Source organism: Rhizophagus irregularis, chromosome 16, assembly GCF_026210795.1.
Source record: "Rhizophagus irregularis chromosome 16, complete sequence".
NCBI lineage: Eukaryota > Fungi > Glomeromycota > Glomeromycetes > Glomerales > Glomeraceae > Rhizophagus > Rhizophagus irregularis.
In genome coordinates this window covers 3748757-3774431 of record NC_089444.1, presented here as the reverse complement: position 1 = coordinate 3774431, position 25675 = coordinate 3748757, and the positions used below count along the sequence as shown (strand labels likewise).

The following is a 25675-nucleotide window of genomic DNA, read 5'->3' as shown; positions in this document are numbered from 1 at the left end:
ATGAAGGAAAGTCTCCAGTTAAAGATGCAGGACGAACTTATCGGCGATAGCAGAAAGTGTGGGTACCGGATGACTCAAGTGGCTGGGCAGACACCAAACCATAACAATGAACTGTCGAAAGATGAAGAACAAATAGAAGAATCATCACCTAGTTTATTGGGTATGAAGGTGCCTTCAAAGAAGCAGTCAGTGAGTTCAATGAATTAAATGTTAAATTTAGTGATAGGGCAATTCAAGACAAAACGGACGTGTTACAAGGCAAACGAAGACAAAGAACGAATTAGAAACAACAGCAATCAAAAACAGCCAAAAGCGTGTCGCGTTAGTACAGGGTGAAAGAAAGATAACAGAACGGATGAGTCAGGTAGCAACGTAGAATAGGATTTTTCGTTACAACTAGTTTTGCATTATGCTACATTGTAATTATTTTTTGTTAACAATAATAGTAGTGCGTGTAATAAGGATTTTGGGTAAAAAGTATAGAAAATCAAAAAAACATAGGAAAATTAAATATAATGCAAAAATATAATGATAGAAATAACATCGACAGCATAAATAGGATAGTTTAGTTTTTTAAGTAGTTTAGTAAATACATGAATACATTTTAATTTTAGGTTGTGGTCAGTGCATACTTCGTTTTATCATACGGACATACGGAGAATTTTGATATGAAGAGATGTTGGGGTAACATTTGTATTTCAATGTATTTTTGTATTTAAGATGTATGATTTTCTTTTACATTTACTAATAAAGAAATACATTTATCAAAGAAAAATATATATATAGTAAAATTTTAATCAATTTTTATTTTACACTCACATTAAAAATCCACCTTAAATTAATATTTATGTGTAATAATAATTTTTCTAAATATAGACCAGAAATTTTGGCTAAGTAAATTTATCTATCTAACCCTACGAAAAAAGAATTTTTAATATGTGAATCATTAAATTTAAGACATAAATGGTGGATTTTTAACAGCATATTATAAGAGAATCGTTATTTTAAGTAAAATTTGAAGTTTTTCATGAATTTTTATATTTTTATATAAGATTTTTTTGATGAATCATCAAATTTTATCCATGAAAGTCACCATATATAAACATATATTAAAAATATTATTATGATGTTTATTATGTATTTTTTTTGTATTACAGATTGAATTGGTCAAAATTTTTGATATAATAATAATAATATAATGAATTCCAAAATCAATCAAATAAATAAAAAAATTCTAACTTAAACAATATATATATATTTAAAAAAAAAATACACTAACAACATAATCTGTTATAATGCAATAAAAAAACTATCTGATTAGTAATTACATACAAAATGACTTACTAATTACTGCGACTTCGTAACATGATCGTTGATCATTTTTGGTTTAATTATTTCTGACGAAAAATAATTCTTTTATTATTATTTAATTTTCATATGATTTTCCGAAATTATTATCTCATAATTTTTTAGCAAAAGAAGATATTCTATATAAGTATAAGGTGGGTGGCGCGTTAACGTTAACGTGAACTTTTAACGTTAACATAAAGATTAGTTTTCGAGTGATTTCCTTTTAAGATTATTTGCTGATTATATAATAAACTTAAATACTTAATACGATCGGCAGCCAACAAATCATTTAGCGGTGTAATGATCTGCATGTGACCAGTGACTGTTATGATTACACGAAATTTTTTTTTCTTTGAAATTTCCAATTATTAAGAATTTCATTAAAAGGAATAAAATAATTAAAAAAAAATTTAATTATACAATTTTATAAATCCATAAATTGCATAAAAAAAATTTTCATTTACTTGTTTTTCTTTCACTTTGTGTGTATTTCAAGTTCGTTTTGCATATTTTAAAATTATACGATTTAGGTCATTCTTAAACATTTGCTCAAGTATTACAATCAATAACGAGATATACCTTTTTTATAATTGACATTAAGCAATGATTTTTGATTTTTTATGATATTTATTTTTTGATTTTTTATTATAATGATAACTTGAGTAAAATATAAAAATTTCTTGTTATTAAATGTAAAAATAAGAATTTTTCTTATATTGAAAAAATCTTGCTGAAAACTTCAATTTATAGGAAACGCTCAATCATCATTTCAATTTATTTAGGATTGAGGGGAAAAGGTGATTATTAGCTCGCTTGTTCATCAAAATAAGAAATTCTCCAAAACTTTCGGATATTTTTTTGACCAATCAGATCCTATCAATTAAAGTGTTTGAGAACGCCCTTAAACAATAAACATTCTTTTGAAATCTCGATCTCAATTTACTTTATAATGAAATTTGGTGCTATTATAAAAAAGATAAGGAAAGTAATGAATAAAAATAATCCATCAGCCAACAAATTAAGGAATTATGATACAATGGAAGAAACCAAAACATTAATGAATGTTAATATAAGGTAAGATTTATAATGTGACAATAATATTATTATTCTTAAGGTCAACTATTAAAAGATTTACAAACCGAAAAAAATTGTACATGATTTTTCTTTAGTTTCACGATGATTCTTTTCACTTTCAGCCTTTAAGTTTAACAATGAAGCTATGGTAGGTTAGGTCAGGCCACATTGATATAATATATCCAAGTTTGGATTAATTACATAATATTTTTTAATTTTTAAATCCAAATAAAAAAACAATTTCGTTCAATAACAAATCTTTATAATGTTTGCAATCTCAATTATATATTGTAATAGTTGAAAGATTCGCAATTCCTAAGCTAATAGCGGTAAATAAAGAAGTATCATTGATCGACAACAGCAAATCCCTTGTTAAATAACTTCAGAATTTTATAGATAGTACGTAAGGACGTAAGGTTCATCCAAATTTGACATCTGGCTTTTATTCAACTCTAAGACATACAGATACAGTACGTACAGTACGTAACCTCATTAAATATAATTGTAATTAAAAAATGATGACATTATATCTAGAAATAATTCTAAATTGTTCAAAAAGCTTGTGAACTCTCATGTGATGCAAAAAGTAATACAAAAAAATCATGGAAATACAATAGCTATTAAATAAACTAATTCCAAGTTAAACATTTAGCACGAGTGTCGGATATCTTTAGTATGAAATTATATAAGTTACATGTACAGTTTTTTTTTTTTTTTTACAAAAATTTGGACTTTTATTATACAGAAAGATTTTGCATTACGTTTGCATTTAAAATGCAGATCATCTCAAATTTGGATAATTCTAATATAGGATAGTAATAAAATTCTGGCTGGCATTACTTAATAAGAAAGATCTACATATTTCTAATTAAAGAAATGATGTACTCGTGATGCGCCCCTGCATAAAATATTTATAAATTAAATGAAATTTTATACAAAGCTTTTTAAACTGTTTGAATAAAAATGTCTTTTCAAAATAGTGAAAATAGTGAAGATAATAAAGATCATTTAAAATATTCAATAAAAAATTTTACAAACTGTTCCAGCGAAAATGAACTAATTGATAATTTTATTCAAGAAATGCAATTGAAAGTAAAGGACCATCATGATATAGTACTAGAATGGATACCATATAATCAATTTGATAAAATTAAAGAAACAAGCAAAAGTGATTCTGTGACAATATATTCGGCAATATGGAAGGATGGTCCATTATTTAAAAATTGGTGGAGTAAAAAATATACTAGAAACTCAAATAAAAAAGTTACTTTAAATTGCTTATGTAAATCACAATATCCTATTGAATTCCTAATAAATGAGGTATAAATTTTTCAAAAATTATTAATATTTATTTATAATACATTAACTTTTTCATTTTTTTTTCTTAGTCTACAAAGTGTTTGACAAGTCATACAAATAAGCATAAGGATCGACTTAAAATATACGGTATTTCTCAAAATCCGGATACAAATGATTATATTTTAGTTCAAAATAATTCCATATGTCTCATAAACTGGATGAGCGGTAATAAAAAAATTGATGATTTCATTCGTGAAATGCAAGTAAAAATTAAAGAAATTAAAGAAAATTATAATGTGATCTTTGAATGGATACCATATAGTCAGTTTAATAATATCAAAGATACAGGCAAAAGTGATGATTCTATGACAGTATATTCGGCAATATGGAAAGATGGTCCATTATGTTATGATTTTTGCTATTATAGAAAAGATTCAAATAAAGAAGTTGCTTTAAAATGCCTGCATAAATCACAGAATTCTATCGAATCTCTAATAAATGAGGTATGACATTTATATATGTATTTTAATTTTTTATTATAACTTATTTATTTCTTTTATTAATATTATAGGTTGAAATACTTTTAACAAATAAATTATATTGTGAATCTTTTAAAATATATGGAATATCTCAATACCCATGTACAAATGATTATATTTTAGTTTTTAGTTGGACAAGTGGAAATAAAAAAATTGATGATTTTATTCAAGAAATACAATTAAGTGATATAATATTTGAATGGATACCATACAATCAACTCTATGAAATTAGAGAGGCAAGCAAAAATAGTTCTATGACAGTTTATTCAGCAATATGGAAAAATGGTCCATTATATTATAATCATATTTATAAGGATTATAAAAGAAGACCAAATAGAAAAGTCGCTTTAAAAAACCTGCATGATTCACAGAATTCTATTGAATCTCTAATGATTGAGGTATGATATCTATATACATTTTAATTTTTTTTTTTATAGCTTATTTATTACTTCCATTAATGTTTTAGGTTAATGAACATTTAATAAAAAAATTGGATTGTAAGTATTTTGGAATATCTCAAAATCCATATACAAATGATTATATTATAGTTCAAAACATCTTTATCTGGGCAAGTGGAAATGAAAAAATTGATGATTTTATTCAAGAAATGCAATTGAAAATAAAAGGTTGCCATAATAATGTAGAATTTGAATGGATGCCATATAGCTTGTTTTATGAAGTTAAGGAAATAGGCAAAAATGATCATACAACAATTTATTCAGCAATATGGAAAGATGGTCCACTACGATTTCGGTATGGAGAATATAAAAGAGATTCAAATAAAAAAGTTACTTTAAAATGCTTGCATAACTCACAGAATTCCATTGAATCCCTAATGAATGAGGTATGATATTTATATGTATTTAATTTTTTTTTATGGTTTATTTAATTCTTTTATTAATGTTTTAGGTTAAAGAATATTTAACAAAAAAATTGGATTGTGAGTTCTTTAAAATATACGGAATATCTCAGAATCCAGCTACAAATGATTATATTATAGTTCAGGATATTTTTATCTGGGCGAGTGGAAATGGGAAAATTGATGATTTTATCCAAGAAATGCAATTGAAAACAAATAATTCTGATATAGTATTTGAATGGATACCATATAATCTGTTTTATGAAGTTAAGGAAATAGGCAAAAATGATGATCATGCAACAATTTATTCAGCAATATGGAAAAATGGTCCATTATGTTATGATAATGGCTATTATAGAAAAGATTCAAATGAAGAAGTTACTTTGAAATACTTACATAACTCACAGAATCCTATTGAATCTCTAATGAATGAGGTATGATATTTATATACATTTTTTTTTTATCATAGCTTATTAATTTCTTTTAAAATTATAATTTAGGTTAAAAAACTTTCAATAGATGAATTAGATTGTAAGTTTATTAAAGTATATGGAATATCTCAAAATCCTGATACAAATGATTATATCATAGTTCAAAATATCTTCATCTGGGCAAGTGGAAATGGAAAAATTAATGATTTTATCCAAGAAATGCAATTGAAAACAAATAATTCTAATATAGTATTTGAATGGATACCATATAACCTGTTTTATGAAATTAAGGAAATAAGCAAAAGTGATGATGGTACAACAATTTATTCAGCAATATGGAAAGATGGTCCATTATGTTATGATAATGGCTATTATAGAAAAGATTCAAATGAAAAAGTTACTTTAAAATGCTTGCATGACTCACAGAATTCTGTTGAATCACTTGTAAATAAGGTATAATGTTTATATATATTTCAATTTTTTATTATAATTTATTTAGTAATACTTCTTTTATTAATACTGTATATTAGGTTAAAATACTTTTACCAAAAAAATCAGATTATGATTCTTTTAAAATATATGGAATATCTCAAAATCCAATTACGAATGATTACATTTTAGTTTTTAATTGGATAAGTGGAAATGAAAAAATTGATGATTTTATTCAAGAAATGCAATTGAAAACTAATAATTCTGATATAGTATTTGAATGGATACCATACAATCAGTTCTATGAAATTAAAGAGGCAAGAAAAAATAGTTTTATGACAGTTTATTATTCAGCAATATGGAAAAATGGACCATATATTTATAAGAATTCTAAAAGAAATCCAAATAAAGAAGTTTTTATAAAATGCTTACATTATTCACAGAATTCTATTGTATCTCTAATAAATGAGGTATGACGTTTATATATTTTTTAATTTTATTTTTATTATGACTTACTTATTTCATTTACTTATATTAGGTTAAAGAACAATTAACAAAACAATTGCCCCTTAAAATATACGGAATATCTCAGAATCCAATTACAAATGATTATGTTATAATTCAAAATACTTTGATTTGGGCTAGTGGAAATGAAAAAATTGATGATTCTATCCAAGAAATGCAATCAACTATTAAAGAATATCATGATATAGTATTTGAATGGATACCATATAATCAATTTTATGAAATTAAAGAAATAGACAAAGGTGGCTTTGCTACAGTATACTCAGCAATATGGAAGGATGGACCATTATTATATTTAAAAGGCCAAGATGAAAAATATAGTAGAGAATCAAATAAAAAAGTTGCTCTAAAATGTTTGGACAACTCACAAAATCTCACTAATGAATTATTGAATGAGGTATGAAATTCTTGCAAATTTTTCAATTATTTTTCAATATACTTATATTTATATTATAAATTTTTAATAGATAAAGGCATATTCAACTAAAGAAGTTTATTACAATAATAGTAAAATTCTAAAAGTATATGGAATATCTCAAGATCCAAATACAAAAAATTATATTATTGTTCTTCAATATGCAGAAGGTGGAAATTTTAATAATTGGTTAAATATAAATGAAAATTATAAATGTTTTGATTGGAAAAATAGAGTTCAAACATTATATTATATTGCAAATAGTCTTAAAGAAATTCATGAAAAACAGATGGTTCATCATGATTTTCATATAGGAAATATATTGTTTAATGCTCCTTACATTGAAACGTATGTCAACAAAACATATATTTTAGATATGGGATTATGTAGAAAAGTTGGTGATATCAATCAAAATAATATTTATGGAGTTATGCCTTATATAGCTCCTGAAGTATTAAGAGGAAATCCTTATACTCAAGCAGCAGATATTTATAGTTTAGGTATGGTTATGTATTTTGTAGCAACTGGAAGACAACCTTTTGACGATTGTGCACATGATCATCTTTTAGCATTAGGTATTTGTGATGGAATTAGACCTGAAATAAACGTCCCTAAGGCACCAAAAAGTTATATTGATTTAATGAAAAAGTGTTGGGATTCAACACCAGAAAATAGACCCAATATAACTGAATTTAGTGAATCAATTTGGTCAGTTACTTTCAAAAAATCTGAAATTGAAGAAGCGGAAAATTATAGAGATTCACAACTCTCTTCTTTAAATGAAGATAAACAAATAACTACCCATCCTCAAGCTGTTTATACATCTCGATTACTTAATCCTTTTACTAAAAGCCTCAATAATCATTCTGAATGTTTAGATTGTGCAATTACTGATAATACAAAACAAGCAACATCGTTAAATGATTAATTTTACAAATTTTATTATTTTGCTCAATTTGATATTTTTAAACATTTTATAGAATATTTATTTGTAATGAAATACATAGTTTTATTTGACACTGTATAAGTACTACTATAAAGTACTAATGTAAGTTTATTATAAATAAATAAATCAGCTTATAATAACATTTTATGACGGTAGAATAATGAAAAAAAAATAAAGCTTAAATTTAAATATTAACTCTTTTTATCTTCATCTTGATACAATAATTAATACTTTAAGATATTAATTATTAAATGTATTTTTAATAACAAAGTTTTTTAAGTTCAAGCTATTGTTATATCATCAAAAATAAATAACTCTTTATCTTGATAATTACTTTCATTCTCAACCAACACAAAGATCTATTTAAGATAAGTGATATAATAATTGTTGTTAATTGTTGTTAGTTGGATTTCTTTTATTATTTAAATGAAAAATAAATAATTTTGCCTTCATCTTCTAGGTTTTGAACTAAAATATTGCCCTAATAATATAAATTGGATTGAATATAAACTAAAAGGTTCTAACTAAAATGATGACAATATTATTAATATTATTGTACGGTACGGTTACTTATATTTATTATTGTTATAATATTACAATTACTAAAAGTATTTCCTTGTAAAAACTTTTAATAGAATCTTCATTTAAATTTAAAAAAAAATATTAAAATAAAACTTTTATATAGACTATTGATAAAAAAAAGGCCAGGTCTTACGACAATAATATTACAATATCACTTACATAAATTAATGGGTGACTGACGTGGAAAAATTTAAAATAAGTGATATTGCTCTCCACGTACTATATATTTATATGTTTTATTATGTAATAGATGTGGCGTAATAATAGTTGGTTTTGTAACTTCAATAATTTATTCTAATAATAAACTTAAATGTCTACTCAGGAAATGTTAACAAAAATACTATAATAAATCGGAAAAATATTTATTATTAAAGAAAAAAGAATTTGTGAAATTAATATTTTAATTTATAGACTTTTTATGATAAACATTTATTGACAATTATTAACTAGAATAAGGTAATCGTTAAAAGCCTGTCGTAACTGTAGGGCCGCAGTACGCATGTGATCAACAATTATCAAACTTTTATCCTTTTATGTATTAATTGTAAAAAAAAATAAAACTGTAAAATATTCATGTTTTGCAGTTGAAAATAAAATTTATAATTTCGTAACCAAAGATAGTTTACTTTGCAGCCTTTGCTCCGGACAGAAACGTGAATGGAATGCGATCAGTATTCCATAAATTCCGTAAATAGAACTTTATATTATGTCCCATTTTGGAAATTTGTATAATGTAAAATCTAACTATAAATGATTTCTTTATACAGAGAAATTTAGAAATTACAGTAAACTAAGAGCTATTCAATCTACTAAAACACAGACTTTATAAAAATAATAAAATTGCATGTGATAAAACTGAAAGACCGGTTAACAAAGAGTTATCCATCTGCTTCAGATGACAAATAGAAATCAAAATTAGTTTCCATCAATAACGCTTAACGTTATTATTTTCTCTCTTGTTTTTACTAGTTAGCAGTTATCCCTTTTTTTAAGGATAATTTCACCTTTAGCAATGCATGTTTTTAGATTTCTGAAGGGTTTATATATACTGTATATATATATATATTTGGTAAAACGAAATACTTCATTAATTATATATTTTTCCATCTTGGTAAACCTGTAACTTAGTCAGCTGGTTGGTTTATCAGTTTGTTTTTGTACTACTTTACAATTCTTGTATCAAGTATCCATGTATTCTGTACTGATCCCTGTTTACCCGTTCACTTTGATAATAAAAATAAATAAATAAAATTTTAGCATTTTACAAAAATGGTCGGCTAAACAATTTTTTTGTACTGACAAACTCTCACGTAATTCGTAATTCTAAATTCTTGATTGGCACTGCGCCACAAAATTTCTAATTTCTTCCATGTTATTACTAATGATTGACGTTATCGGGCCAACGTAACCATCAAAAAATCATTAAAAAAAGCTCAGTAAAGATATACGACTCTTTGGTACTAAACTTGGAATTATTATTTAATCTTTTCATCAGATGTACAGTATCTTCATATTCAACTTCCATTTCTTTAAAATTGTACAATTGTTAATCCGTTAAGTTATCGGATAAACGGATATTGGATTTATCCAAAAATCTACATTTTCAAACTAAGTTTAAATTAGATGACTATTCCGCAGTATAATCTGGTATTAACAAAAACTAGGTGTTACATACCAAAATATCCGTTTACTTATTGAATAATCGGATAATTGGATAATTATGGTCTGTGGCACACAGACTATACTGCGGGTTGGTTATCTAATATGAAGATGATTTAATTAGTCTGATAACGCAGATACAGTATTTGGATAAATTTAATATCCGTTTATCCGATTAATTAACAGATTGACACACTATTGTACACTCTTCAGATAAATGATCTTCTGTTGGAATTGAAAAATCAAAGTTGTAGTAAATATTCTTGTACCTTATTTGCTTCTGGTAAATTGTTAAAGATATATTCCAATCCTTCAAAATTAGATTCTTCTATATCTTCTGTAGAATCCTTATCATTTATATTATTCACATCCTCACTTGTAAAAGAATTTCAATTTTAAACTAACAAATCCGAATACCATGATGTAGCAATATAATTAATGGCGATAGTTATTCGTATCCCCATTTTTGTTATTTGTACCCCTCCGGCCAACATTATGCAATGACACGTGATAACTCTTGGTCAAATTTTCCTTAATTCTGGCCATGAAGTACAATAACAAAATTGGGGATATAAAAAGAAATAACCTATGCATATTGTAGAATATTTTCTCTCTATATATTATTTTACTAGTAAAATATTACTGAAATCAAGTTAAATTCGAGTCCGAAACTAAATCAACCAGGACTCGAAATAAAAACATGTAACTGGATTTTTCTGAATATCGGTATTAGTCACAAGAACGATAGTCGATTAATCAAGTTTTGGTTTGATAAAGTTTGATCATATCAATTTATATGAATAGTAAAATCACGAATTACATCTAAATTTATTAAAACAACGAAATTAATGTAGTACCTTAACTGTTAATAAATAAATGTATTTTGGTTTCCTATAAGTTACCTATCTTTTTTCTATTTCTTTATTAAATGCCAATTAGCTTTGATGCAAAAAAAAGAAAATTGTAAATAAATATGTAGAAACTAATCCAAATATAAAATAGGCTGATACCCTGGCTGAAGTAAATGGCTTACAAGTCTTCTATACCAATGCTCAAACGTCTCATACAGGCTGTAGCTGCTGACATTTCTTTAAGTGATATAATGTTGCAAGAAAAGGGTATATATAAAATTTGCGAAATCATTGAAAATTGAAAATGAAATAAAATGCGCGGTATATAAATAAGCAAAGAAATGAACTTAACAAAGCAAACTTTTTTACCTGGAGAATGTTCGTGATTGCAGAGGCTTTTATCAAAGTTATGATGGAGAAGATATTTATAAAACGGATGAAACAAAATTATTTTTCTTAATGGTGCCAAATCAAACTTTTAATATGGGTAAAGTTTCTGGACGAAAAAAATTAAGTTATTTACATTTTTTTCAAAAATAAATAATTTGCTTCGTAACCTTTTTTTTTTTAGAAAAAATCGTTTTTTTTTCTTATTTTAATAAAAGTATTTTCATCATTTTTTATTTTTTTTTTAAAAAAGTATATTTTGTCACTTTTTTTAAAAAAAAATATATCGACATTCTTTTTTTTAAAAGAGTACAACATCATATTTTTTTAATAAATAAATGAAAGTTAAAAAATATAAATTTCGTTAAAAAACCAAAAAAAAAAACAATAAAAAAACTTTATTTATATTAAAATGATAACTTCCTCTAAAAAAAACATTAAAAATCCACGTTGTCTTAAAATGTTAAACAAATCAGCACTTCCTATAACTTACTGTGCCAACTGGATAACGTCAGGCATTTTTATTGAGTGGCTTCAACTGGTTTCAAACAATGGATCGATTATTGATAACGCAGGTGATCCAAAAATAGCTGATGATTCTGAAGAAGAGGTAAATGATTCTTTTATGTACAAAAGTTCCCGAGCATGTATTGAAATTGTATTGAAATATTTTAAACTTTTTAATTTAGTAAGTGTAATAGGAAATAAGACACATGAGGACGTTAAGGAACTTCTTACATATTTAGAATATTATAAATATTATAGGAGGTTTATCAAATTTTGTCGTCTACTAAAATAATAAAATCGCATACGTGGAGAAAGCTTTATTTGGTATTGAGATGTAATCTCATTATAATTAATTATTTGCGTAAATAATTTTTTTTATTTTTGTACAGTCCATTTATTATTTTTTAATACAATGACTATCAAAATATGTTAAAATTAATTGAGAATATTTGCACAAATTTTCTTAACTCAGATTATTATGCAGCTCCTTAGGATCACGCCGATCCTGGAAGAACGTATCAGCTATGTACAAAATACATGTTAATATAATTTGTCATATATTAATACAATAATAACAATTAATTTTAATATAATAACATTTTATCATAATATAATAAAATTTTAAGAAAAATTTGCATAAATTTTTAATCCTTCAATTTATTACTACTAAAGAACATGAATACTTGAACAATAAACTTAATAAACTTGCTATTACCTTATATGGTCGAAAGGAGATTTTAAATTGGTTATTATTAATTGAATTTACTTGCAAAGTCCTAAACTTTTCTATTTTACTCAAAAATAGATACTTTATTATAACTTTCCATTTTTAGTTTATTCGTGTTATAATAAAATTTATCACCTGACCACTAATGGGCATCTATTATTTTTTTTTGCCGTTTATAAACTATGTAACCAGTATGATAAGCTATAGTAGTTATAGTTTAATTGAATAGTTACAATTTATTGATTTTTATTGGTTTGCTATTATTATAATATATTTTAATACATTCACGTTCAGTTTTACTAATATTTATAGTTACATTACAATTAGTGATATGAACTTTCATTCCTTCTAAATCAAGAGTCACGAAGAAAAAAAAAGTTTCGTCAAGCTGACAAATACACAAATACACAAAAGTCTAAAATAGTCTATTTTATATGATGATCAGATGCCCGTGTCCAGGATGATAAAAAAGCTTAGTAATAAACAAATGGGTTGATGGGTTATCATCCTTCGGATAATAACCCATTTATTTAATACCTAATTACGCCATAACTTTAATAAGTATTAAATACGAATATTAATAGTAATACTTAATCATCTTAATTACTTCGGATTTTTATTTTGTAAATTTTTTTAAAGGATTTTATAATTTATTAATGCCATGCTTATTTAAAAACATGATGACACGATATCCAGAATTTTGTCACATGACTCAAAAAATAATACAGGAAATCAGAAACTTTTATTAATTTTATAATAAATCCTCGCCAATTCGAAAGTATGTTTAACATCATGTTGGACAGACAGTAAATATCGAAAATTTCAGAGTAAAAAAAAAAATGACACATGATATTGTCTCATCGTCATATGACACTGTTTTTTTATGATTATTAGCCAAAAGTAAAGTTAAACGAACTTAAATTGGTGATTATATATATTACATGGTTCAAATTTTTTTTCGCAAAATGACCAAACATATCAATGCGAATATTGGGGCCAAAAAGAATTAGAGAATGTGTAGATCCTTCCTTTTTTGGATAATTCCAGCCGAATTACGTAATTCTGCTCTGTGTTACCTATTTATATATTTCTCGGAGTTCATCTCAAATTTTCACCCCAGCCAAATGATCGGCATAGTTTCTAAGCTAAGTGGGCGTGCACTACATCCTAGCTTATAAACTGCCCATGGGCCAGATTAGCCCACGAGATCTGATTGGTCCAAACAACTTACCAACATTTAATTACAAATAAGGCAATTTTATAACTTTTGACCGGATATTTACTTATAAACTCATGGTCAAGGATTGCATTAATGTACATTTTGTACCACCTTGTAACTATAAAAAAGGCAAAAATTTTTTTAAGGTTACACATTAATTTGGCCGGAATTAAGATAATTTCGCCCAGCAAAATTTGGCCGGAATTATAAAAACGGACATTAATGTCCGTTTTTGTAAATTTGGTCAGCATTATAAATGCAAATATTATAAATTGCATCAATTTATCATAATCCAGTGATCATAGAAAAAATAAATTATAACTTGTTAGCTTTGTCACATCAATATTTTCTTTTACAATTAATACAATAAGAGATAAAAGAACTAATAGCAGTTAAATTATTATCCGCAAAGATATTTTTCAGAGGTTCAAAAAGAAAATAACGTGATGTGGAGATTACTCAAAAGGAAATAGTGGTGATTTTTGTGGAAGGACGTTTACAAATTTATAATATATATCGTCATTCTCCAGCAGTTAAACAAACTATCCCATTTTAGAACAGTGTTCGGCAAATGACTTGAAATGATCAAATGATGACAAATGACATGTCATTTCAATGCTCAAATGACAAATGACCTTGGTCATTTGAATGTAATGTTGGCCAGCATTATGATTTTTGCCTAATTATTTTTTAATTATAGTCACATGATTATTTAAGTGATAAATATTAGCCAATCAAAATCAAATAATTGAAAAGACCAAATGACAAATGATTATGAATAATGACAAATGATTTCATAAATCATTTAAATAGTCAAATGACCAGGTCATTTCCGAACACTGTTTTAGAAATCTGTGTAATGTAAATCTAACTATAAAACTTTCAAAAATTACGATAATCGAATGATATTAAACCTGTTAAAACTATATAAATTGTTTTATTTTGATAAAAGGATATAACATTTTGATCATTTAAGCTTTTATCATGGAAACATTACTTTGAGTACGACCAATGCAAGAAAAAATTATTATTAGTTTTTTACTTATTCATTATATTTTAATAATGCAAATACAAATTTAACATTAAAAAGAATGATTCATTTATAAATATTTCTAATGATATTTTGGATTGCTTTAATGAAAATCTTTAAAAATAGCCTTTAAGAGCGTCGAAACAATAACATTTTCTTTCCCAAAATTAAAACTTATATTACATCATTTACATATGAACTTGTATATTGATCCACTGCAATAATTGGTTCTAATGTCAGTTCTCCAAATTATATTAGTATACATTTCTGTATTTTCTCACCAAGAAATGTCTTTTTCAGCGTACTTTTACATAACAAAAGGTTATCTATCATAAGTGTATTTATCGATGATAAACACTACATAAAAAATAAAAAATTCAATTCATTATATTGATATAATTATCATGTTAACATACTGAGCAAGTGTATTTTCATTTACTTTATATTCCTATATGTATTGATAAATGTAACTTTATTTTTTTTATACTGTACAAATTTTAAATTTCAATTAATTAGTAAAATAAAATTTGTGATATACTATCATATGCTTAATTTACCTTGTCTGTATTTAAAAAAGGTTAGACTTTTTATTGCATACGAGTATCACGTGACTTACAATTAATCGCATTGACACAGCCTAGTCTTGATATTTCTTGATATGGTTGTACGCCTGTACTTGCTTCCAAAAAAAAATCATTGTTTAAAACGTTAAATAGATCCAAATGTTTATTGTGCACCTAAAACAACATTTATCAACAATAGATATTGTTTCTATAAAAAGATCAATTCCTTCAGTTGATTCATCAATCATCTTTTGAATGTTGTGTAACATTGCTTGGCAGGATTCTTTCATTAAATCCGCACCATTTATTCACAAGTTTTTATTGCTAAGTAAAAGACATGAATATACTGTAATGATTAGATATCATATTGCAATTCTTTCAATATTAGTATATACTAAGAAAATTGTAACCGTTAAAGTCCGTTGCGTTATTTACTCAGGAAAGAAAATAATTTTTTCGTTTAGGACAAAAATTATCGGTTTGGCGGAACAAAACCAAATTATGATGGAATATACTACGCTGAATAATGATTTTAAACAAAGATTGAAGAATGAAAACCGCTATCAGGATAAGAAAGAAGTTGGAGACAAAAAGCCGAATTTCGAATCATCAACATCCAGGAGCTGGAGTGCAGAAGAATTAGAAAATGACCAAGATAAATGGCAAGATTGGATAAAAAAAGCGCAAGAGAAAGGATTAGTCTCACCGAGCAAGCCTACGAATAATAATGACAGGAAAGAGAAGAAAAAGAAAAAGTGAAGTGAGAAAGGAAACGTTTGAACGAACATCTAATATTTATTAATCGAAGTCACGTGATTTCACGTAAAAAATTATTCCGATATCAAAGTAGAAATAAAATTTATATGTTCGATCGTAATGTTTTTAAATTTATTTTTTTATCTTAATAACTGTCTAGGATATTAGTAGAGATCTAGATTAGATTTTAGCACTAGATTTAATTAGATTAATGTAGTCAAATCCGATCTTCTTTACATACAAAAGTCTTAGATGTAGGTTTTTCTTTTATTTAGTTTAAAATTTATCTAGGTCTTTAGGAAAGTGTAGGTTTTTTTTTTATATTTTTGTTTCGTTTTGTATATTTTATTATTTAGATTACGAAAACTCTGTAGAAGAGGGTGTCACGTGAAAGCACGGGCTCACTCAAGGTATCTTTTAGAGAGAATGTCGTTCTTATTGAATTTTATTTCTAATAAAGATGCAATATAGTTTTTTTTTTTAAAAATATATATATATATGTGTGTGTATATATATATATATCAAATTATTTATTTAGTCATGTTTATATGAAATCAATTAATTTAAATGAACAAATCGATTTATGACTTATAATATGTAATTACAATTTGTTGCTGACTTGCCAAGTCTTTTAAAAAACTTGTGACACCTGATCACCATGTTAAAATGCAGCAACATTGATCGGGGAGGAAAGGAAGGCGAAAGGAGGCAAAGGGAAAACGAGAAGCAAAGGGAAAACGAAAGGGAAAGGGAAAACGAAAGGGAAAGGGAAAACGAGAGGAAAAGGGAAAAACGAGAAGGCGAGTGGGAAAGGGAAAACGAACGGGAAAGGGAAATTAAAAGGGAAAGGCGGGAAAACTGAAAGAGAAAGAAAAGCGAGAGAAGGGAAGAGGAAAGAGCAAGGAAGTAACAAACATACACACCACCCACCGCCCACACAAAAACCCACAACCCTTAATAGCCAAATATTTAACTCTTTCTCCCTTCATAATATATTCCTTTATATAATGTGAAATATCATCACTACCTCTTTGTAGTTTTATTAATAATTTATTAATAAAAACATCTTGAGAATTTTCTAAGAATGCCTTAAAATCACTTTCTTTAACGTTAAGTACCAAACTTAGGTATTCTAATTTAGAAGGGAGAGCTTGTCCTAGATTTTAATATGATTGAACTACCATTTATTAAATGATTATCTTCCTGTATATTGATTGAAAGATAATTAAGATTTTGTTTAATATTTTCAATTAAATCCAATATTTTATAAGTAATCTGGGTTTCAAATTCACATAAATCAAGAAATTTGATATTCTTACAATACTTTATAATTAATCCTAACAATACTTGTCTTGATGATAGACCATAACCAAATCCCAAACCGAAATTTTCCAAATAATCACCAGATTTTAGTAATAATTGTTGCAATGATTCAAATTGTAGTACCTTATTTAAAATTAAAGATTTCAATTTAAATGGTTTGGATAAATTAATAATTTGTTCCAAAGATGAACAATTAATAATATGAACAGATTCTAATACATTTAATTGTCCAAATACTTTATCAAGATTGATTATTACTCTAAAATCGACGTAATAGAAAGTAATTGTATTCAAGGTATTTGAACAATTATAATCTTTTGATAATAATAATGATTGATATAAAGATGTATAATTATTACATATTAAAATTTTCTTAAGATTTTGATGTAAATGAGTTATTTGTAATACATGATCCATATTTTCATCATAATTGTTGATATAAAGCTTCAAATTTCCAATATAGTGAATAAAATTTTGATTTTGTAAAATTAAAGAATTTCGTTAAGATATGCACTATAACTATAATAAATATCTGAGATCTCAATTTCAAGAGTATGTAATTTTATTTCATTTTCAATAAAAATTTTAAATATTAACTTAGATACCGAATCAAAAGCTTTAAAAAGATTTCTAACTCCGAATTTTGAATGTCTAATAACAGAATTAACCCATATAACAACAGAAGTGATAAAATTATATGGTATTCAAATATTTTAAAAAACTAGGATAATTGAACAGTGTATTCGTAGATAATGAATTATTAATATAAAATTTGTATTCATTTAATTTTGTTATAAAATCTAAATTATTATGTAAATAAATTTCAATAAAATTATTGTTTTTGGTACAAATTGAAAATGGATTATCCCATAATAATGGAATCGCTAAACGACACCATAATCTGTTAATTAAAATGCATGAATATAAAGTTGAATAATCATTCTGAAAATATTTTATAACTTCATATGTTAATTCAGGTAAATCTTCTGAAAATATTTTTGAACATGACATATTGTAATTGAAAAAGGGAGGAAGTATCAAATTTTTATTATTATACCGAACTGGGTAATTTATATGAGTGATGATTTCTGATTAATTGTGTGTAACATGTTTCAATAATTAGGCGCAGTTCTATGGAACGGAAACCTGTTAGTGGGTTACAATTACACTTACCAAATATTTTTAACTTCACATCCAAAACTGGCAATTAATAGATGACCAATTTTATTAAATAGATTGGTAATTGTGTTATGTAATATTAAAGAATTTTTTTGATTTTTATATTTTAGAAAGGTAGACAAAATGGTTGATGACCATTTAGGATTAATAATTTGGTCTTAATATTAATTGTATTACGTTATAGTAGGTCAAATTTGACTTTTTTGTTTAAATAAATATTAAAATAATTCAGGAGATAACTTTAGTCAAAAGAACATTTATAAAATTATGTATGAATCAAATGACTTATTTATTTTTTGTATGAGAAGTAATATAATTAGGTAAAATATTATCTTATAATAACATATTTTTTTTTATTAACTTACTATATATGTAGAAGTATATTATCGTTATTATTTATTTCATCCTTAGGCTTAGATCTATGATTGGACCAATTAGATGGTCTTACGGTAAGCGTGATTTTTTACTTTATTTTTCTATTTTTTATTTTTTTCGTTTTTTTACCTCTTAGGTTTAGATCGGCGATATAATCAAAATAGAATATTTCTTTAAATCAATATAATAATAAAATTTTTTGTTTTATATATAGATAAATTAGATCCTATATATAATATTAACATGTTTTTTATTTTTAAGTAAAAAAAATATATACTTATTCTAACTAAAAAAGATCATACAAAGCATATTTATTCAATAAACTCATTTAATCCTGTTGCAACGCAACAAACTACAGCTAGTTATAAAATAAATTTATTATTTATTCTATTTATTCTAATTTAATTATTTAAACATTTTAATTTATTAGAATTAATCATTCAACATTTTTAATTTTTATTTAATCGTGTGAGATTATAATTATTCAAAAATCAAGCTACGGTAACAGAAAAAACATTTTAGATAATCACGGACAAACTCATCCATCTTTAATTTTTATAATAATCAAAGACGATTCTGGACTGGTCCTGAATGAAGAACCAGTCTATTTGAAATCAGCCCATTTCTGAAAATGGATTTAATATTTATATATTTGTCATGGACACAAAAAAATCTCTATAATAAATAAATAATTTGTTTTAGAAAAGTAAGTTTTAAAGCAACTTTAATCAATCAGTTGTAATTTATGATTATTCATCTATATTTACTATAATTAATCAAATATTCTTTAACTCCATATAAAGTCACTTAAGTCAGAAATAAATAAATCCCTATGTCTTCGAACTCTAATATTATGTAACTCGAATTCCCTCAATTCTTCTTTCAAATCAAACAATTCTTTATTATTTTCATTATCCTTAATAGCCAAATACTTGACTCTTTTTTCCTTCATAATATATTCCTTTATGTAATGTAAAGAATCATCACTACCCCTTCTTAGTTCTATTGACAATTTATTAACAAAAACACCTTGAGAATTTTCTAAGAATGCCCTAAAATCACTTTCTTTAACGTTAAGTACCAAACTTAGGTATTCTAACTTAGAAGGGAGAATTTGTCCTAGATTTTTTAATATGAATGAACCAGTTAAAGGGTATTCTTCCCATATGATCATTGAAAGATAATTGAGACTTTGTTAATATTTTCAATTAAATTGATCACTTTATAAGTAAAAATTTCACTTTTTACATATCCATGAAAATAAAGAAAATTGATATTATCACAATATTTTAATAATTGTGGTAGTATATCATCATTTAAACAAATATCATACCCGCCGAAATTTTCTAAATAATTACCAGATTTTTGCAATAATTGTTGCAATGTTTCAATTTGTGGGACCTCATATAAAATTAAAGATTTTAATTTAAATGGTTTGGTTAAATTAATAATTTGTTGAATAAAGTTATTCAAGGAAGAACATTTAACAATATGAACAGATTCTAAAACATTTAATTGCTCAAATACTTCATTAAGATAATTTATAAATTTGAATTCGACATAAAGGAAAATGATTGTATTTAAGGTATTTGAACAATTATGATCTTTTGATAATAATAATGGTTGATATAAAGATTCATCATTATTACATATTTTAATTTTCTTAAGATTTTGATGTAAATGAATTATTTGCAATACATGGTTATTAGTTACCATATTTTCTATATTATCGACGATATTAAGTTGCAAATTTCCAATATTGTGAATAAAATTTTGATTTTGTAAAATTAACTTAAGAATATTTTGATAATCATAACAATGAATATCTAAAGTACCTATCTCAATTTCAAGAGTACGTAAATTTACCCCATTTTCAATAAAAATTTTAAATAGTGACATATGAACTAATCTCATAAAATTTTGTTCAAAATGTTTTGTACTAGTAGCATCATCAGACCACTTCTCAACGTAAAACATATACCTACATATATTCAAATATTTTAAAAACTTTACATAGTTAAACATTATATTCCTTGATGATAATGAATTATTAATAATTTTATATTCATATAATTTTGTTTTAACATCATCATTTAAATTATACAAGTAAATTTCAATCATTTTATTATAGTTACGATTAGGAATTGAAAATGGATTTTCCCATAATAATGGAATTGCTATACGACACCATAATCTGTTAACTAAAATGCATGAATGTAAAGTTGAATAATCAAGTAAATTTGAATAATCATTCTGAAAATATTTTATAATTTCATATGTTAATTCAGGTAAATCTCCTAATAATATTTTTGAGCACGACATGTTGTAATTGAAGGGAAGGGTATCAAATTTATTATTATGTCGAGCTGGGTAAATTATATATGATTCCAAATTCAATATTGCATACAATTCATTCTGATTAATAGTGTGTAAATGTTTAGATAATTAGGCGTAACTTTTACTAATGGGCATTAAATTCCATTAATTGTAGCAATTATTGCATAAGACATTATAAAACTTTATTAATGACAATGCGTGTATCTACAATTTATCAAGACTGAATAATTTTATATCCACTTAATTTTGTTTAAATCACCATTTAAACTATATAAGTAAATTTTGATAAAACTATAATTCATTCTGACTAATTGTGTGTAACATGCTTCGCACAGATTTAATTAAGCTATGGAACGAAAACCATTGTTGTTTAAGAATTATATATAGTGAAACATGTATAAATTTTGTAAGTTTAATTCGCAATTCGCGAGAAATGGAAAGAAATTTATTAATGGTCAGCGGGGCAAACTTTAAAAACGTTATATCTTCCCACTTACCCATCCAAATAATGCGGTTTTTTTATATCATTGGATATGTTGAGTTAAGAGCTTTTAAACAAGCCTAAAATTGCATAAATCCAATCACTAGAAGCCGAGATATTGCATTTCAAAGATTTTATTCTGAAATTTTTATTGCATTTTCATAGTATTTTGTGATAATCCTGAGCCGTAATTTGAATTTTGACGTATATTGACTAATGTTTTGAATTTTACAAAGTTTTAAACAAATCCTTGCATTGTCGACCATGTTCAAATATAAAATCATTGAATTATTTTTGATATTCAGCTCTCATTTAGAATTCGCAATTTTAGGAATAATTCAATGATTTTATATTTGAACATGGTCGATTAAAAAATGTCCGTATACTTTTGATCGCCTACTGTAGGACACATTTTTGGACTTAGGATTTATTATGACAAAAATCATTTTGATAAAATAAGAAAAAGGGACATTCAAAACACTTGGAATCTATTTTTACAAAAATTATTTTAGTATAAAAAAGGGAAATATTTGATTAAGATTTTTTTTGAATTCTATTTTTATAATTTTAGTATTACATTATTATCAAACCAAGCATTATATTTGAGAAACTTTATATTATTAATAAAACATCATTTTTGTTAAGACTGCGTGTTACTACGGGCGTAGGTCTTACAATCTCCGTTGATCAAAATTTTAATTTTTTTTTTGACATATTTTTTATTTAATTTATATTGTATACTAATATTTTTATACTTATTTATCCAAAAAAAAAGAATGGGCATTTATTGAAAATGGACAAAACGGACATTGAATTTTCACATTACTCATTACTTCTGCATTATTGCCGTTTTCAGAAATGTTGACAATCTGAAATTTTGACCATTTTATACCGAACACACCGAACACACCGTGAACACATACAAAAAATTATGCAAACTTGAAGTATTCATGCATAACTTTATATAAAAACTATTTTTGTCACTTTTTAGATATGAATAAAATTGAAAATATGAAAATTTGTACCGAACACACACCGAACACAAACGAACACACCGAACACACCGAACATTGGCAAATACAAGCAAATACAAGTGAATACATATATGCAAATAATATAATTTTTATACATTTTTTTATGCACACTACCTAAAAATATATTACTAAAGTTTTAATTTTGCTTTTTTTAAAGGAAAATTTGTTTTTTTTTAATTTTAATTGCTGTGTTCGGTGTGTGTTCGGTGTGTTCGATTTATAGAAATGATCGACATTCTAATGTCAACATTTCTGAAAACGGCAATAAGTCGAATTCATTTTCAATACAATTTTTTTTTTGTGAAATCTTGGCATAGTGGCGTACATATAAACAAACCAAACAAACCAATTTGTAAAATTTAAAAGATATATGACCTTTTCTCATTTTTTACGAAATATATATATATTTTTCCCCAAAATTTACGGTAATCATTTAAAAAGCTGGACGTTCAAAATTTTAAATGAGTCAAATTAAAGAGGTAGCCATAACTATAGACCCTATATCTATAGACACTAGAGACACCGTAAACTTACCATATAATGCACATAATGGTAATTCAGTAACTAAAATGGCCATTTCTCCACAATCAAAATGCATTGTTACTTATAGTCAGGATGACGGGACTTATATTAGTTGGAGCAATGATAGTAATGATGATGGTAAAATATCATTAAAATATGATTCGAGTCCGTCTCTCTTTCGTTCTATAAGTTTTAAAGTCTCAGACGAGAAAATTATCATATTAGACGGAGGTAAATTGATTTTCAAATGATAAATTATATTGATGTTTTAAAATTTCATTAATCATTCTTGTCATAATACAGAATCTATCTATGATATGAATCAAAAACCGTGTAGTATCATAAAACATGATTATAAAATGAAAGGCAATCGCGATGCGAAATATGACTTTCTTTCAAACGGAGATATAGTAGCATATCATAAACGTGCCATTTCAATTTACTCTTCTGATGGTCGAAAGCGTAAGGCTGAACATAAATTGAATAAGGAGGACAAAATTTTTGATGGAGTAATTAATGATAAGTTACTTGTTTTTGTAGATAATAATTTATTTATATTAGATTTATTGCAATTATCTAAAATTCATTATTTGAAAGTTCTATTTGGTATATATACATTTCAATATTGGAAAATACTACTTGATGAAAATGTTATTTATTTCTGATTATTTTATATTAATAGGAAAAAGAAAAAATCATGTTAAAATTTTCTAAAAATATAACAGTTATAAATATTAATGGTACCCTTTATATTTATTCTAATAACAATAACATTTATGTTCCAATCGGGGTTATTGATCATTCAACATTAGTTCAAGATTTTGGTATCATTCATGATGATAAAGACGAATACATCATCACAATATCAAATGATGACATCAGTATTCATTCTTGGAAAAAAAAATTAAAAAAAAATACTAACATTAATGAGTTATATACTGCGTTTAAATCTGAGAATGATCCAAATATTGATTTTAATGATCGTTTTGTTCATATTGAATTTAAGGATAACAAAGCATATTTATATTGTTATTATAATAATAATCAATGGATTACTAAAATATATATATTGTTATAACAATTGGAAAATATTATTTGAAAAAGATTCTCATGAAAAAGTTGACTATAAGCTAATCATAAATCCAGATGGAGTTAATGGTAATGAAAATGAAAATACATTAAAATTGAAAGGGATTAATGATGAAAATATATTTTATAACATTAAAAAATTTAGTGATGAAGATCAGTTTATAGAACATTACATAGATTTAATAAAAAAACAAAATGAAGTGAAGAAAGAACAAAATAAAAATGAATTAATAAAAGAAGTAAGAAAAAAGAACAAAAATCATGATGAATATTCCTTAATATTAATATCAAATGGTAAAAAGATATATTCATATGATACAAAATTGAAGTGTGAAGAGTGGAAATATAAGAAAGTTTGTGACAACACATTATTATTTTATGGAGGCTGTGATGAAAAAGGCAAAAAAGGATCATATTGTTATAAAAAATTCATAGAACCACACAAAAGAACACACAAAAAAACATACAAAAAAAGAGAATTATATATTTACACATTAGATATGGGATACAAAATACAAAAAAAATGCTTTAATATTGAATTTTTGGAATATGCAACTAAGTCTAGATTAAATTCTTATGAAATTGATGAAATTGTTAATCCTACAGATAACTTGAAAAAGCAGTGGATTTTATATTTATTGAGTCAAAAGGATTTTTTAACACGTTATGGAATTAGATTATTAAAGTTAGCCATTGAAAAAAATAATGAAGATTTAATAAAAGATATTATTGAAAAAACTCTAGAATATTATAAAGAAAATCAAAATCTTAATATTTACATATTATCAATAATATGTAAGAATATGAATCGTTTAGGTCAAAAATATTCTGATTTCTTGTTAAATTATTATGATAAATTAGAAAAAATGGAAAAAAAGATTTTTCCTAAGTTATCAGATGAATATATTTATAATAACTTTGACCATCTTCATTCTTTATGTATGGAATTAGAAACACGTAATTCCATCTTTAATAGTGTTTGTAAAGATTTTGTTAGTTGTGGTATTTGGTGTACTAAAAAATTTTGGTGTATAAAAAATGTTGTATTTTTATTCCAATCATGATGGTAATATTTATTGCACTTGCAACTACAAAACCAGATACTGGTTTTTTAATAACTGCTTTAGTTTTCGTTGTTCTCTTTATCACTATTCCTTTTATTTTAATATTGTTAGAATTTGTTCCAA

General features: G+C 25.1%; 6 protein-coding genes across 6 annotated transcripts; 4 read left to right on the top strand and 2 right to left on the bottom strand.

Moving 5' to 3' along the window:
* Nucleotides 1-207, top strand: OCT59_008507 (uncharacterized protein; the record flags this gene model as incomplete). Its single annotated transcript, XM_025311481.2, has 1 exon — nucleotides 1-207. One exon carries the CDS (start codon nucleotides 1-3, stop codon nucleotides 205-207), a length of 207 nt encoding a protein of 68 aa, XP_025171296.2.
* A 3180-nt stretch (nucleotides 208-3387) lies between these two features.
* Nucleotides 3388-8013, top strand: OCT59_008506 (uncharacterized protein; the record flags this gene model as incomplete). Its single annotated transcript, XM_066142523.1, has 10 exons — nucleotides 3388-3744; nucleotides 3813-4226; nucleotides 4295-4660; nucleotides 4729-5106; nucleotides 5172-5555; nucleotides 5622-6005; nucleotides 6083-6253; nucleotides 6425-6451; nucleotides 6520-6903; nucleotides 6974-8013. 10 exons carry the CDS (start codon nucleotides 3388-3390, stop codon nucleotides 7847-7849), a joined length of 3741 nt encoding a protein of 1246 aa, XP_065999397.1. The 3' UTR covers nucleotides 7850-8013.
* Nucleotides 8014-11758: 3745 nt separating this feature from the next.
* OCT59_008505 (uncharacterized protein) lies at nucleotides 11759-12038 on the top strand (the record flags this gene model as incomplete). Its single annotated transcript, XM_066142522.1, has 2 exons — nucleotides 11759-11956; nucleotides 12036-12038. 2 exons carry the CDS (start codon nucleotides 11759-11761, stop codon nucleotides 12036-12038), a joined length of 201 nt encoding a protein of 66 aa, XP_065999396.1.
* A 5247-nt stretch (nucleotides 12039-17285) lies between these two features.
* OCT59_008504 (uncharacterized protein) lies at nucleotides 17286-17888 on the bottom strand (the record flags this gene model as incomplete). Its single annotated transcript, XM_066142521.1, has 1 exon — nucleotides 17286-17888. One exon carries the CDS (start codon nucleotides 17886-17888, stop codon nucleotides 17286-17288), a length of 603 nt encoding a protein of 200 aa, XP_065999395.1.
* A 1924-nt stretch (nucleotides 17889-19812) lies between these two features.
* Nucleotides 19813-21347, bottom strand: OCT59_008503 (uncharacterized protein; the record flags this gene model as incomplete). The annotated part of the gene is made up of 2 exons (XM_066142520.1): nucleotides 19813-20215; nucleotides 20359-21347. The coding sequence occupies 2 exons, from the start codon at nucleotides 21345-21347 to the stop codon at nucleotides 19813-19815; spliced, it is 1392 nt and encodes a 463-aa protein (XP_065999394.1).
* Nucleotides 21348-23338: 1991 nt separating this feature from the next.
* Nucleotides 23339-24477, top strand: OCT59_008502 (uncharacterized protein; the record flags this gene model as incomplete). Its single annotated transcript, XM_066142519.1, has 3 exons — nucleotides 23339-23630; nucleotides 23703-23908; nucleotides 24082-24477. 3 exons carry the CDS (start codon nucleotides 23339-23341, stop codon nucleotides 24475-24477), a joined length of 894 nt encoding a protein of 297 aa, XP_065999393.1.
* Nucleotides 24478-25675: the final 1198 nt, after the last annotated feature.